Consider the following 16066-nt stretch of genomic DNA (forward strand, 5'->3'; position numbering starts at 1 on the left):
TACGTACAAGGGATTCCGAGATAAAGTCGATTTTATTCTCCGCCTGAGAATTTAGCTTGAATTGGAGGACTGCAGTCTCAGATTGCCATTGCAAACTTGCCAGTACACTCGTTCATTTCAGTTTGTACATCTTAATCACGAATGAATTGTTGTTGTTTTTCCAGCGACCCTGTCGCCGTATGCTTTTGCTTACGAGTTATGTGGTCATTTAAGGTTTCACTACGCAGAACAAAAGTGGGCCCATGTACCCAGTTTCTTTTTTTTTTATTTGGTTGGCTGTGTCCTTACATGCCAGGTACGGACCGACCGAGATACTGACCGCCTAATTCAAGGAAGAGAAACTGTGGCGAACTAATCGAAGACAGCTTTGTGCAAATGTATCGGGCAGCCAGTAAGGTCACCGTCATCATTTTTTCCGGCACATTTCAACGCGTGGGTCTATTCTCGCCGACCTGTACAGTTGTCCTGAGCAGCCGTGGTAAGGTTTAAGACTCCCGAATTGAGACTTATCATGGCTATGTGCCAGCTTGCACTGATGCCTAAGGTAATTAAAATAAATATTTTTGTACATAACAGCAAACTCATGTTTAAAGGGCCCCCCGAAAATGATATGAGGAACAAAAGCCTACATAAATCACCCCTGCAACCCGCCTCGCCCCCACTTTTGTTTCCTTCACTGCAAGATAAGAAATTATCGTTTCTGGTCGGCATTTGTCGTCCAACCGAATATCACAATTTCTTGCTCTGAATATAACCGTGGACAAGATTGCGCGCATCAGATGCTGCGCCAATTGGTGACAATGCTACAAACCATGAGCCCATCTTAACATCTGTTGGTTACCGGAGTCTAAATCGTGGTGTTAACCTTGAAAATAATATAAAATAAAACATCGTGACATCTGTGGTACAAAATAAAAGACCAATTTCGAATACACTAAAGTAAGTCCGGTATATACATATATATATATATACAGTTATCTAATCCTTCGTGCCATGGCCACAGTAATATGAGTTATACGTCATAATCCCAAGTACCCGTAAATTCCTAAGTAGGCCTTTCAAGTATCCCGAACGAAGAGGACCGTTAATTCATTTTGCAAAATAAATGGTCATCCCTCAATTTATGTGAGACGCTGCATGAATGCAACTCTATACATACAAAAAAAGCATATAGTATAAATCGATACCGTAACGAATGGCTTACACAAAGCTTCAACAGCCGTTGTCTGAACGACGGAGGTGTGTTAGGAGCTCACGCATCGTTGCCTGAAACCAAAAAGAGAAGGACTGCATAGAAGAGGCATAGATCAACTTATTCAGATGCAGATGTTAGGCGGCATAAATATTTGCCTAAATACTACTCCACTATTGCGAGGTACGGAGAGAATTTATGCCGTAGCGCACACTGGAACCAATGAAAAGATGTCTAGAGAAGACATGGCCAAAAAACAGCGACTAAGAGATTTCTGTTTTAGTGTAAAAACTAATGCAGCTGCTAACAATAGTCAATTCAGAACCAGTTTTGTGCAGTAAAATAAGTTAACAAGCATCATCTGTATCTAAACTTTCACCCGGTCTACTAACAATTTTTATGATGCCTACTACAACAGCGTCTTTAGCCCGCTGAATTTGCCGTCTCAAATGTAGACGACATCTGGAATCCGAGCAACGAAGTAGGACGTTAGTCAGCATAAGTTTTCTTCACAACTTTATTAAATGCAAACAAAAAACAGCAGTAGATGCAACAATTTCCGCCAACTTCTGGGCAAAACGTAATCGCAAAAAGCAACAGTAAAAACTAGACATTGGTGCTGGAAACAATTATTTTTTCTAACAATATCGGAAGCGTTGCGACTTATGCCAATCTTGGTAGCAGAACAGCGCGATCTCTAGTATCAAGTGGACATCCACTGACTAGCCGTGGAGGCCAATGCCAGCACCACCGACGCCTCCGGCTCCGCCATAGCCGGCTTGTCCGAAACCAGCCTGGTGGCCTCCGGCACCTCCCTTGAAACCAGACGATGCCTGCTTGTTGCCCGCGCCGAAGGTCTTGCTGTCGCTAGAAGAGAAACCGGAGCTGTGGCTGTAGCCCTGGTTGTTGCTGTACGAGTTGACCTTGCTGCCAGCGGCGCCAACGGCGAATCCAGCGGCTCCCCGGTTGTATCCGGCGGCACCACCCTGGTACCCGCCCTGCTGGCTCCCGGCGGTGGCGCCGTAGCCCGATTGGAATCCGTGGCCGAGGCCGACACCGTGGCCCAAACCACCGCCCACGAGACCAGGACCCACGAGACCGGGGCCGGCCAGACCGGCGCCGCCAAGACCGGCGCCTGCTAGACCAGCACCGCCAAGACCGGCGCCTGCTAGACCAGCACCGCCAAGACCGGCGCCTGCTAGACCAGCACCGCCAAGACCGGCGCCTGCTAGACCAGCACCGCCAAGACCGGCGCCTGCTAGACCAGCACCGCCAAGACCAGCGCCTGCTAGACCAGCACCGCCAAGACCGGCGCCTGCTAGACCAGCACCGCCAAGACCGGCGCCTGCTAGACGAGCACCGCCAAGACCGGCGCCTGCTAGACCAGCACCGCCAAGACCGGCGCCTCCTAGACCAGCACCGCCAAGACCGGTGCCGACGTAACCAGTGCCGAGGCCGGTGCCGAGGCCGCCACCGTAACCGACTCCACTGAGGCCGCCAAGCACTCCGCCGCGTGCTTCAACGTCTTTCTTCTCATCTGTCTTGGCCGCCTCTTCGGCGAAGGCGACGCAGGCCATCAGAGCAATGAGGGAGGTGACGAAATACTGCGTGTGGAAGAGAAGAATTGGTCCTCTTATCATCATATCCTCTGCGTGAACCTCGAGAATCGTTTCATTGGGGTTAGACAGTTGTGAAGCAAAAACACAGAATTTCCTCAATTGTTTCGTTTCTGCACTGGTCAAGGGAAACGTTCTGACTAGGCGATTTGGCGCGTAAAGCTGTGTAAAGCTGTGTATATTACACACAGCTTTACACAGCTTTACACAGCTAGGGTAAAGCTGTGTAAACACACAGCATCGGGTAAAGCTGTGTATATTACACACAGCTTTACCCGATGCAGAAGGTGCATATGAAATGTTTCATAGGACTGCCTACTTCTTTTCTTTATGGTAAACGGAATAAAAAATATTGGGAAGGCAGAAAAAGATTTAAAAACACATGAGCAATGCCGGCAGAGTTTTCAAATGTGTAACCTCATTGTAAGTTGCATAGTGCTTTCTTATTGTATCGTTGCACACACACTTAGCCTTCAACAATGTCTTCCCACTAAACCTTCAACAAATATTACAAAATGTATTCTCACGAAATTCATGATCACCATTCAATCCTCTGTTTAGCACTTCGCGCTGCCGGTTGTCAGCTGACGCTCCACACGTGAAGCATGTGTGTCTCTTTTTATCTTTCATTTTCTTATCAGAAGTGCACAGGTAGGCAAATGCTTGCAGCTGCAGCCTAACTAATAAAATAGTTGTGTTGCAGCTGTAAGCGCGCAGTTATTTCGGCGGACTTAACAAAATATTGCTCTCGTTTACGGCGTAAGGTATGGTACACGAAACAACGACTCACCTTCATGTTGACGATTTGGATGGACTTGGGTGGTGCTGTACGAGGTGTGAGGGTGCTCGAAGGACCTGGTGTGTGTTTCCACTGCATACTCGGCATCCTTATATACGCAGTGCCAGGTGGTCGAATTGCAACAAGCGGCGGCAAAAAGCATGCTTGTGCGTTTCTGACGGGAAGGGGACGCGGAGCAAGCCGAAGTCGTTCCCACCACTTTTTTTCCCCTCTCCGATTCAGTTCGAGATTTCCATTCCAAGAAGCACCCTCTTTCACATAGTTTAACGTCCCTCCGTCGAATTATTTTTGTTTGGGATCCCGAGAGCCCATGACGTCTGTTCACCTTGAGATATATTCCCGGCATTTCGGTTGTTTCTTGTTATGACATCGCTGCGCTTCGATTCTTCTGATCTGACCTCGACAGCAGCTCTGTATCGGTATCTGTGCAACACTTCAACGTTCGTTGGCAGATAAAGCACTGAATTTAATAATGAGTGCGAGCACGCAGCGAATCAATATATACGATCCCAGCATGGCACGTAGGCAGTATCAAGCCGAGGTCTTGCACACGTAATTTTGACCGCACACTAATTGCCTGGATTTGCGGCAGTTTCAAAATTAAGTATCTCTGAAGAAAATGGGCATCAACTACATTCCTGTTAGCCCATGCCTATAGATTTTTTCGGTATGCGCTGGCAGCATGATTGTGATTATGACGCAAATGTCCACAATGCGCAAGAGCTTCCAAGAACTGCTGGTAGCAGACGCACACATATCTCCAGTGTGCTGCATCAATAGGAAGTGATAGATTGCAATCGTAAATCGCTATACCTGAGCGACAATTACATAGTTCTTTGTTGTTGTTTTTTTAAGAAGGACAGATAAATGGAGTAGCCCAGATATTTGCGACGTCAATTTCTTGCCAGCAACCTCTTGTATAATAGAGCAGGTATTCGCGAGTTTTCAAGCTAGAACTGTTGTTAAGAGCAAATTACAGCGAATCGGGGTGCTCATATTCTGAGCGAAGACGGCGAACGAATAGTAAACAGCACTTACGAAAGAGAAGGTTTTTTGAGTGACGTCTCGAATGCTTATGTACTGTATATATATATATATATATATATATATATATATATATATATATATATATATATATTTATATATATATATATATACATATATATATATAAATATATATATATATATATATTTATATTTATACATATATATATATATATATATATATATATATATATATATATATATATATATATATATATATATATATATATATATATATATATATATATATATATATATATATATATATACAGATGTCCTGAGAGCGCACATCCGACACCTGACTCGGATTCCCTCACACCATCTTGCTTGCTTGCCAGCAAAGAGGCCACTTTCAACCTTTGCTAAAACTATTCAAAGACATCAATCGTACTTGCCATCAGGATTTACGCCCGCTGCACGATTGTCAGATCCATTGTGGTGTCTGCACCGGCCGCAAGTTGAGCTGACAATTCCAGGAATCAGAAAGAAAGCTGGAGCGCCATTGCAAGCTTTGAAACAAGCAACTTTGGAGCACATTCACAACGTGCACAGATTCCGCCAACATGTATACACGGACGGTTCAGTAAAACTCAACAGCTCTGCTGCTGCAGTCATATTCCCAGCACAATCTGAGGAAATCAAATTAAGAACTTCATGTGTGACCACATCGACGGGTGCAGAACTCGCGGCGCTCCGTGCTGCACTTGATTTCATTAAGCAGAAGCCACCGCAACAATGGACAGTCTTTAGTGACTCCAAGGCAGCCCTTCAGTGCATACGAAGCCCAATGCGCCACGGACCCAATGAACAACTGGCCTCAGAAATTCGGCACATATATCACCAAAGCTATGACAAGGGACACAACATAATCTTTCAGTGGCTTCCAGGACATTGTAACATCAGCGGGAATGACCACGCCGACGAAGTCGCCCGTTCTGCACATGAAAGTGGTCAACGAGTCTTCATTCCGCTTTCGCGAACAGACGCTGCGGCTCAGCTGCGATTGATGACCCGTGAGTGTACTTTGCCCCTGTGGGACTCGAATGTTTTCACAATGTGTCGGTTGCGTTCGTTGTCTCCGGACATTCGGATGCACCTCCCGCCTGGATTACCCCGACGTGACCAGACTATATGCTCTACCGTCTGTGGCTAGGCGTTGCCTTTACAAACGCCTATGCTTTCCTCATAGGAATGGCCAACAGCCCGACGTGCGGCACATGTAACATCGACGAGACGCTCGCACACATTATCTGTGTCTGCCCGCGATACAGTGCTGAGAGACAAGTGATGTGCAGAGTGCTGGACCAGTTGGACAATCGTCCACTTTCAGAACTAAAAGCTTTAGGCCAATGCTCCGAAAGAACATCCGCGTTGAAGGCCTTACTCGCGCTAGTAAGGTTCTTGCGGTCCACGGGGCTTCACGACAGACTCTAAGAATGCCGCCCCCTACCGCTCTGTAGTGTACGCGCTTTGTTCGTGCTTGTCTCCCTTTCTTTCTATCTCCCCCTTCTACTCTGTTTCTCTTTTTATCCCTCTTCACCCTTCCCCCTGCGCAGGGTAGCCAACCGGAACTACCTCTGGTTAACCTCCCTGCCTTTCTCTACATTATTTTCTCTCTCTCTCTCTCTCTCTCTCTCTCTCTATATATATATATATATATATATATATATATATATATATATATGTGTGTGTGTGTGTGTGTGTGTGTGTGTGTGTGTGTGTGTGTGTGTGTGTGTGTATGCATTAGCTCTGCTTCAGTCACTTCGGCAGACCACTTTCAAGCCACTTTATGCATGAATACTTTTTATACTTCCATTTTGATTCGTCAGATAGAGTCACATTTGCCATGAATTTGTGGCGACGAGCGACCACGTAGACCGTCAAAGTATCGGGCTCTCGCAGGAGAGGAAAAACCAACACTCCGTCGCTTAGCGTAGCATTCTTTTTAATGATCTTCGGAACGCTAGCCCGCGCCGGAACGCGCCAGCCGCTCGAGCCTCGTGTAGACACGAGCATTTGCGTCAACTCTCGTGCGACGCCGATGCTGCTGCCGCTACAGAGGACTCCCCCCCTAGAGAGGAGGAAAGTTCGACGAACGATGGAAAGTCCACGTGACGCGGCGTGTCTCCGCGTTGGTCTTGGGTGTCACGTGCGCAGGCGGCGACGAAGGATGCAGCAGGGTCGCGTCGCATACAGGTGGAGCTGATGGCGCGGGTGCTTCGATGTAGGCGGGTTTGAGACGTTCCAGGGCAATTGTGTCTGATCGGCCGTTAACATTCACAACAAACGTCGTCGGACGACGCTCTAGAACACAATATGGCCCGGAGTAGTGTGGTTGTAGAGGCTTCCGCACGGCACAGTTACGCACGAAAACGTGGGTAGCAGAGCTGAGTGCGGGAGAAACGTACGGGGACCTTGCTTCTTGTGAACGTGTAGGCACGGGGCGCATCTGGCTGAAGAAAGCTTGCAGTTCGGCTATGTAGTCGGCAGGTGAAGGCATAGGCGTTTGGGGGGTGGCGACAAAGAAATCGCACGGAAGGCGTAGGTGGGTGCCGTAGACTAGCTCAGCACAGGAGCAACCTAGGTCGTTCTTGAGTGCGGCTCTGATGCCAAGTAAGACGAGAGGCAAATGCAGGACCCACTTCTCCGGCGATTCATGTGCCATAAGGGAGGCCTTGAGATGCCGGTGAAAACGTTCAACTAGTCCGTTGGACTGCGGGTGGTAAGCAGTTGTGGGAAAACGTGTCGTTCCGAGTAGTTTGAGTAGCTCGTTGAAGAGCGCCGAGTCAAACTGTCGACCGCGATCTGTGATGATTGTGGATGGGCAGCCGAACCTTGCGATCCAGGTAGACACGAAAGCTGCTGCAACAGTGGGTGCTGAGATGTCAGATATAGGTGTAGCTTCTGGCCATCGTGTATAACGGTCGATACATGTCAATATGTAGCAGTAACCTTTCGAAGGTGGGAGAGGGCCGACGAGGTCCAGGTGTACGGTGTCGAAACGAGCATCCGGTGGAAGAAAAGACTTGGCAGGCGGAATGGGGTGACGCTGGATCTTCGAACGTTGACATGACAAACAGCAGCGAACCCAATCGCGAACTTGCGCGTTTAGCCGAGGCCAAACGAAACGACTGGAAAGAAGCTTCTGTGTCGCGCGTATGCCAGGGTGCGACAGGTTGTGCACGGTTTCGAATAGACGTCTGCGAAGGGATGCCGGAATGTATGGTCTGGGTGTGTCGTTAGAAGTGTCGCAGACGATGGACGTACCATCTGGGGTTATAACGACGTCTTCCAATTGCAGGGACGTTGGCGAATTCCGGAGTGTACGAAGTTCAGTGTCGTCACGCTGTTGACTGGCGAGTAAGTCGGCCTCGATGATGAAAGGTTCCGATGTCAACGTGGAGACGACATTGACACGACTCAGAACGTCAGCTGGAATGTTGTCGGTGCCCTTGATGTGGCGGAATGTTGTTGTAAACTCGGAGATGTAGGAAAGCTGTCGAATCTCGCGGGGCGAGTAACAGGACGCCGAACGATTCGTTGCGTGCACAAGGGGCTTGTGGTCAGTCAAGACAGTGAATGCACGGCCTTCGAGGAAATGGCGAAAATGCTTGATAGCCAGGTAAACAGCGAGTAATTCACGGCCGAAAACGCTGTAGCGGGACTGCGCAGGCTTCAGTTTCTTGGAGAAAAAAGCGAGTGGATGCCACTCATTGTCGATGAATTGCTGCAGAACGGCACCAACGGCGGTGTTTGAAGCGTCGGTCATGATGGCAGTGGGTGCGTCTGGCTTTGGGTGTCTAAGCAGCGTGGCGTTGGCGAGGGCAGACTTGACTTTTGCGAAAGCGTCTGCGGCCTCTTCAGTCCACTGAAGCACTTGTTTGCGCTTGTTTACCAGGAGAGCGTCTAGCGGAGCCATAAGTCGTGCGCACTCGGGAATGAATCGGCAGTAGAAATTGACGAATCCGAGAAATCGGCGAAGCTTGGTTAGTGTGGTCGGTCGGGGAAAGTTTTCGATGACGCGAATCTTGGACGGCAGAGGTCGAATGCCGTTAGCGTCGACGATATGACCGAGGAACTCGAGTTCGGTTTGACCGAATTCACTCTTAGCGGCGTTGATGACAATTCCTTTACTGGCAAGGCGTGAAAACAACAACCGCAAGTGGTGAAGATGTTCTTCGGCCGAAGAGCTTGCCACGAGGAGGTCGTCAATGTATGCAAAAACGAAAGGCAGACCTCGGGTGACGGAATCGATGAAACGCTGAAAAGATTGGCCCGCGTTCCGTAAACCGAAAGGCATGCGGAGAAATTCGAAAAGACCGAAGGGTGTGGTGATGGTGGTCTTGGGAATGTCTTCTTCAGCGACCGGTAGTTGATGGTAGGCGCGAACGAGATCGATCTTAGAAAAGATCGTCGCACCGTGCAACGCTACCGTGAAGTCCTGAATGTTCGGTAGAGGGTAGCGATCAGGAACTGTGACGTTGTTTAGTGCCCGGTAATCGCCGCAGGGGCGCCAGTCGCCCGTCTTCTTAGGCACCATGTGAAGTGGTGATGCCCAGTTACTGGAAGAAGGGCGGATGATGCCAAGTTGCAGCATGTGTTCGAACTCCGCGCGAGCGATCTTGAGTTTCTCCGGGGACAAACGCCGGGGTCGGAAGTAGACCGGTGGGCCGGAGGTGACGATGTGATGGCACACGTCATGTTGCACCGGTTGCGTCCAGTCCGGTAGGTGCGTCAAAGTGGGAAACTCGCGTAGGAGTGCGGCGAAAGGTTCGTCCAACATGGCAGAAATAGGCGCTATGGGCGATGTGCCTGATGATGGGACGCCGGGAACGGATAGCTGGGTCACGGAGTCGATGAGACGGCGTCGTTGGATGTCGACAAGGAGTCCGTAGTTATGCAAGAAGTCTGCTCCAATGACTGCATGACGGACGTCTGCAACCAGGAAAATCCAGCGGAACGCTCGTCGAAGGCCAAGGTTTAGCATGACGGAGCGTGACGAGAAAACTGGAATCCTGGTGCCGTTGACGGCTTGCAAAAACGACACAGGAGTCGCTTTTTGGTCGGAGCGCTGGGCGGGTAGAATGCTGACGTCAGCACCTGTGTCGACCAAGAATCGTTGTCCCGTAACTCTGTCCGTCACGTAGAAAAGGCGACTTGTGTGCTGGGCCGGACCACTCGTCGCCGTTAGAGGTCGGCCGGCCTGTTTCCCTGCCAAGCGCAGGGACGCCGACAGTGACGAGCGTCGTTTCCAAAACGGCGGTGGTAGTAGCAAACGCCAGGCGCTGTAGTTGAGGTTTCATTTTGGGTGCCCGTGCGTCTTGATCTGCTGGAACTACGGCTGCGTGGGCGACGAGACGCGCGGCGATGCTCCGCTCCACAGATGATGCGTTCCAGGCGCTCACACAAGGAGTCGAGCGGAGATTGCACTGCAGAAGAGCAGGGAAGAGTTTGCAGAGCGGTTGTATTGTCACCCGGAGACGGTGACGTGGCTGCGAATGTTGGGGTGGCTACTTCCATGACTTTGTCGGCCAAAGCGGCAAGTCCGGTAAGGTCCATGGTAGAGGCTGTCGCCAGGACCATCTGCACGTTAGCCGGGAGTCGTTGCAAAAACAGTTCGCGCAGCAGCGTGTCGTCGATGGATCTCGCGTTGTTTCCGAGCAGCTGGCTCATTCGGCGAAGAAGTTGACTAGTGCGTCGGTCGCCGAGTTCTTCAGCGGACAGAAGCTGCTGGATGCGAGAACGCTGTGAAGCTGCTGTGCGCTGTAGCAGTGCTGCCTTGAGATCGTCATAGGCGGCGGCAGACAATGGGGAGTTCAACAAATCTGCTACCTCGTCAATGGCGGCGGGCGAGAGTGCTGCGACGGCGTAATGGAACTTCGAGGCTTGAGAGCGGATACCAGCGACTTGAAATTGCGCTTCGGCCTGAAGAAACCACGCCGAAGGATGCTGGTCCCAGTACTGTGGGAGGCGAACAGCGATGGCGGAACAGGAGGGCTCACCGCGTTCCTCGGAAGGGTTCTGGCCTTGAGCTCTCGTAGCGTTGGTCTGGTCCATGGTCGTCTCTACCACAGGAGCGTATGGCAGTATCACGTCCGGGTCACCAAACTGTGGCGACGAGCGACCACGTAGACCGTCAAAGTATCGGGCTCTCGCAGGAGAGGAAAAACCAACACTCCGTCGCTTAGCGTAGCATTCTTTTTAATGATCTTCGGAACGCTAGCCCGCGCCGGAACGCGCCAGCCGCTCGAGCCTCGTGTAGACGCGAGCGTTTGCGTCAACTCTCGTGCGACGCCGATGCTGCTGCCGCTACAAATTCTTCTTGAAGAATTACTTTATGCAAAAAAATTTAAAAAACACTCCCATTGTTCTCAGGTTTGTGATGCTCAATTGGAAGAAATAAGGTTGATAGCTCCCCATAGCCTTGGGGCGGTGTACTACACATTTCATTTATATATTATGTTGAGTGCGCAATGAATAATTGTCCCTTAGTGACTCAACCTTTCATTGCATAATTCCCGGGGAAACGTGGTTATCCAGGAGTTTTGCTCACTCTGCAAAAACACCCCAAATTCAAATAAAACATGGATTGATATTATTTGTCTCGTGGTTTTCGCGATAAGTTCTGAGCAAGAAAAATCAAAGTTTGTGCTACCACAGTCTCTGCACCCTATTCTCTGATAATGCTTTAGAAATTCCAGGCCCGTATTGACACGCACGCACGCACACACACACGCACACACACACACACAAACACACACACACACACGCGCGCACACACGCACACACACACACACAAACACACACACACACACGCACACACACACACACACGCACGCACGCACGCACGCACACACACACACACACGCACACACGCACGCACGCACGCACGCACACACACACACACACACACAACTTATACTAGAATTGTCCGTAAGTGTGAATTCCTCGCAGTCTTGATGTTGGACATGTTATCAGCGAAGGCGACAGGCCAATTCCAAAGAACACTTACGAAAGAAAAGCTGTGTTAATAAAACCCCGGAATCTATGCTTCTGGTTGCTCCTTGTTGTCTTTCAACATTTCTTTAGATATTTTGAAAACATTACCCCCTTTAGAAGTTCGAAATGTTCATGTGAACCTCTATTCATTTCTTCTTTATTGGCAGAAAAAAAATGTATGGTGCTTCTTGCTGACACCACAGCAAAAAATGCGGTAGAACCTATTTCACGATAAATGTGGACGTTAGTGCGCTTAAAATTGAAGCACTGCATCGACACACCATGTTGCAACCACCGAAAAGTGTCACATATAAGGCGTGGGCGCAGATGCTTCCCTTCGGACAACGTTGCGCCCTCTAGCGCTGCCTCAACGAAGTCCGCGCTTAGAGGGTGTGTGAATATATAGGGATACAAGAATGTCTGATTATACATGATCCGGGTTCGAGTCCGCCCAGCACTGGGGAAATCAAAATAATGTCATTTTGTCATTGAACTAGTACACAATTACTTGCACTTAGTTGTGAACAAACCAACTTTACGTACCTTCACCAGCCAAGCTTAGACGTATTAGGCCTAGGAGTCATAAAATCCACAATCCAATTCTGAATCAGCGGCGTCTAATGAATCAATCGTCATAACACAGGCTAGTTTAGAAAAAGCGATAACCGCAGTCACTTTTCCTAGCTTGCGAACTTCACGCGTTACACGAATCGAACCCAGTTGCGTGCTAGGTTAGAGCCGTCGCTTCGATGGGTGCCGCCATGTTTGCTGACGCAAAGCTTTTGAGGCCGCTATTTGGGCTCCCGCTAAATTGGTGAAATGGCGTTCCCAACGCAAAACCCAAATGCAGTTCGTGTCTCGCGCATGCGCAGTGGCTTCGACGCTGTTTCTTTGGGACCCCAAAACGTTTGAGGCACCTATTCTAAAACTCTCTACTGACGGGGCCCGTCACAACACTGTAGCGACAGGGCCATCACTATAACAATGTCGATATAGAGTTTCATGCTTTATGGGGGCGAGCATAGAGTTTCGTACAACTATGGGGGCGAGGACTTACGGAGTCGCCATCTTTTGGAAGCGCCTCCCTTGCGTAGTCCGCATAGGTTTGGCTATCGGCGCTAAATAAAGATACTACGCGGGAGCCCTCCTGGACATTTTTGCAAATACTCTCGAAATGACAGAAGTATTTCACCTTTAAAATAATCATCTTGGACTTTGCTTCTATCTTGGTGTGATAGCTCAATCTGAGAATGATGCTTTGTTGTTAATCATAATTTTAAAGTAGGTATAACTATCAAACAGAAAGCACAGAATGGTTTACAGACGCTATCTCTTTGCGTACTACGTGCAGTGAGCTGGGACACTGCGTGCGGTCGCCGCAATCGATTCCCCCGAACCGGTTTCTTGCGTGAAAGGTAGGCATTTGCTGAGAGAATACTATGTGAAATAGGTTCTTATAGTGAGCTGTCTGTGTAACCAAATGAAGCCTACCAGAAGGAAGCTTCAATGCAGCGATCGCACGGGTTCGCGGTGACCGACTGCGCGTCTGCATGCAATATATCCGTGCACAATGTTTCGCTTTCGCTGCGAGCGCGTTTTCGCACCGTGCCGTGAGCTTTATGCCGCAATATATGAACACTTGACAGTACGCAAGCAACCATTGTTACATGGACACTATCAGAGCTGTTGAAAAATCATTTCATTATAGCTAGGCTCCGACGTCTGCGGCGACTTGTGATGTGCTGTCGCGACGATTCAGTCGTTTGCTTTTCTTCTAAAGTCTTGCAAGCTTCAATATAATTATTTCTCAAGGTGCATCGCACTTTATGTTTGTCGGTCTTCTAAGCGAGCAATTGCCGGCTGCTTCTTTTTCTTAACCCAGTACAATATTCATTGTCTGGTCCTACACAAGCATGCACATATGCCATGCCTTTTTTTAATGTGCTTTTTAATCTTCCCTTTCCATTCTAGTGAACTTTCTTTCTAACACATATTGTTATCATCATATGTGTTACAGTGCACACGCAAGACTCTTAGACCCAATAGCTGCAGGCTAGTGGATGGGTGCGGATATGCGAAATATAATAGACGTTCGGTACAAGCAGAGGGGGATCAATACAGGGGATGAATGCAACACAGTAGCACATTAAAAACAGGGAAAGAAAATAACTTTTTTCACGGCATGCATAAAAATTATCACCAGTTACATAAATTATCAAACCGCAAACGGAATGCCAGGCAAGAATACAGGCACGAAATCACTGGTTTATAGCTAGTAAATAGTGCTTTGCCGAAATTTTGTGTCTCTTATTTTGGAGGGTTTGTTATTGCTTGCCTTAACTCCAACAAATTCAAGTAGTCTTTTGCCATATACATTATGTACAGGAAGCAGGTTGAAATTTCCAGCGGCAGTACTTCTGGTAGTACGTGATGATGAAAAAATATGGACACAGAAAAAGGATTATTACGTTTCACAGCACTATTTACGTATCTAGCTGTTTTATGGTCACGCATAAGATCGAATGCCAATATGTTTAGTTGATTGAACAGTGGCCTGCTGGGTGTATCGGTTCTCGAGTGTGCCATGATTCGTAATGACCGCGCTTTTGTATAACCAAATAGAGCATAAGAGAATGAAGCTTCAATGCAGTCGGTCCCCGGTCACTGCAGCTCAGATGTTAAAGTGACGGGCCCCGTCACAGTAGCACAGATGTTAAAGTGCCGGGCCCCATCACTGTAGTCAACTAACTAGTTTCACATGCCCAGTGAGGCAGTGATTCAAGGTGGGGTGAAAGAAATTCAATAAATAACGGCACATAAGCACTGGCACATGCTCACTCACACACGTTGACACGAATCGAGTTAACTGATGTCATTGAAGTGCGCCACATACGCATTGACACCTGCTCAGTTATCCAAATCTGCCTCAAAGAGATTCATTGGAGAGGGGCTCAAATCAAGTGGCACATACCCACTGCTCCAAGTTGGCATCACAGAGGTTCATTAAACAGCGTCACATATTCAGTGCCACCTATCCAGTGACCCCAGTCCTACAGTTGGTTTTGAACCCCGTTTTATCAACGCAGCGGCCCGATGCGCTGCCCAACCAACCATGGACTACCCACTCTCAGTGACCGAAGTTTGAGGGAAAGCGGTTAGAGATAGATAGATAGATAGATAGATAGATAGATAGATAGATAGATAGATAGATAGATAGATAGATAGATAGATAGATAGATAGATAGATAGATGGATGGATGGATGGATGGATAGATAGATAGATAGATAGATAGATAGATAGATAGATAGATAGATAGATAGATAGATAGATAGATAGATAGATAGATAGATAGATAGATAGATAGATAGATAGATAGATAGATAGATAGATAGATAGATAGATAGATCTCGCAAATAAAAAGCTTCACGCTAAGAGTGCTAATCGCATTAAAACGGGCCAGTTGTAAAATGTTCTTTGTTTTCTTTGTTGGTATACCTATAGCAGAAGACGCCGGATACGCATGAACTGCTTGTACCCCAGCTAAATTTATGATTATGGTTTCTCATCCCAGGAGACCGAAACCATTTCACCGCTTGATCTTTACCTTAGTGAAAACGGAGAGTTTTCTCACTGGTATCTTAAAGAGAGAGAGAGAGAATGAAGAGGAAAGGCAGGGAGGTTAACCAGATATGAGTCTCCGGTTTGCTACCCTACACTGGGGATGGGGGATAGGGGTTAGAAAGATGACAGAGAGAGAGAGAAAAAAAAAAGAAACGGACGCGCACACATGGAGACATACACACAAAAGGCGTTCCAGTTAAAGTCGTTCACACAGGCCGGTAGATCGCAAAAAGCGCAAAAGCGCTTGCACGGCCTTCTTCTGTGACGGTAGGTCCTTTCGATGTTGCAGAATTCTTTTTTCAGATAGCGGTTGGTCGTCCAGTTGGTCTAGTTCCTGGCTGAGGCATGCCCTCTGTGGACTGTACTCCGGGCAAGTGCACAAAATATGGCCAATTGATTCTTCATGGCCGCAGTGGTCACAGGTTGGGGTGTCGGTCATCCCTATGCGGAAGGCATAGGCTTTAGTAAAGGCAACGCCCAACCAAAGTCGATATAAAAGCGTGGCGTCTCTACGGCGAAGCTGTGATGGCGCTCGAAGACTTAATGTTGGATCAAGTGAGTGCAGTCGCGGATTTCTTAAATGTGGCTCATTCCATTGCGAGGCGGTGCACTGCCGAGCAAGTAGGCGGAGCTTCCGTGCAGCGTCAGTTCTAGAAAGAGGAATGGGGACGTGGCGCTCCTCAGTATGGGCTGAGCGGGCAGCGTGATCCGCCCGTTCATTGCCCACAATCCCGCAGTGACTTGGAAGCCACTGAAAGGTTATGTCGTGGCCTGCATCACTGATATGGTGTAAT

At 48.4% G+C, this 16066-nt stretch overlaps 1 protein-coding gene across 1 annotated transcript; it reads right to left on the bottom strand.

Moving 5' to 3' along the window:
- Positions 1–1691: 1691 nt before the first annotated feature.
- Positions 1692–3654, bottom strand: LOC135901114 (uncharacterized). The gene is made up of 2 exons (XM_065430791.1): positions 3599–3654; positions 1692–2796 (listed from the first exon to the last, which is right to left on the bottom strand). The coding sequence occupies exons 1-2, from the start codon at positions 3602–3604 to the stop codon at positions 1915–1917; spliced, it is 888 nt and encodes a 295-aa protein (XP_065286863.1). The 5' UTR covers positions 3605–3654; the 3' UTR covers positions 1692–1914.
- Between the last annotated feature and the right edge of the window lie 12412 nt (positions 3655–16066).

The sequence above is a fragment of the Dermacentor albipictus genome, chromosome 1 (genome assembly GCF_038994185.2).
Source record: "Dermacentor albipictus isolate Rhodes 1998 colony chromosome 1, USDA_Dalb.pri_finalv2, whole genome shotgun sequence".
NCBI classification, from domain to species: domain Eukaryota; kingdom Metazoa; phylum Arthropoda; class Arachnida; order Ixodida; family Ixodidae; genus Dermacentor; species Dermacentor albipictus.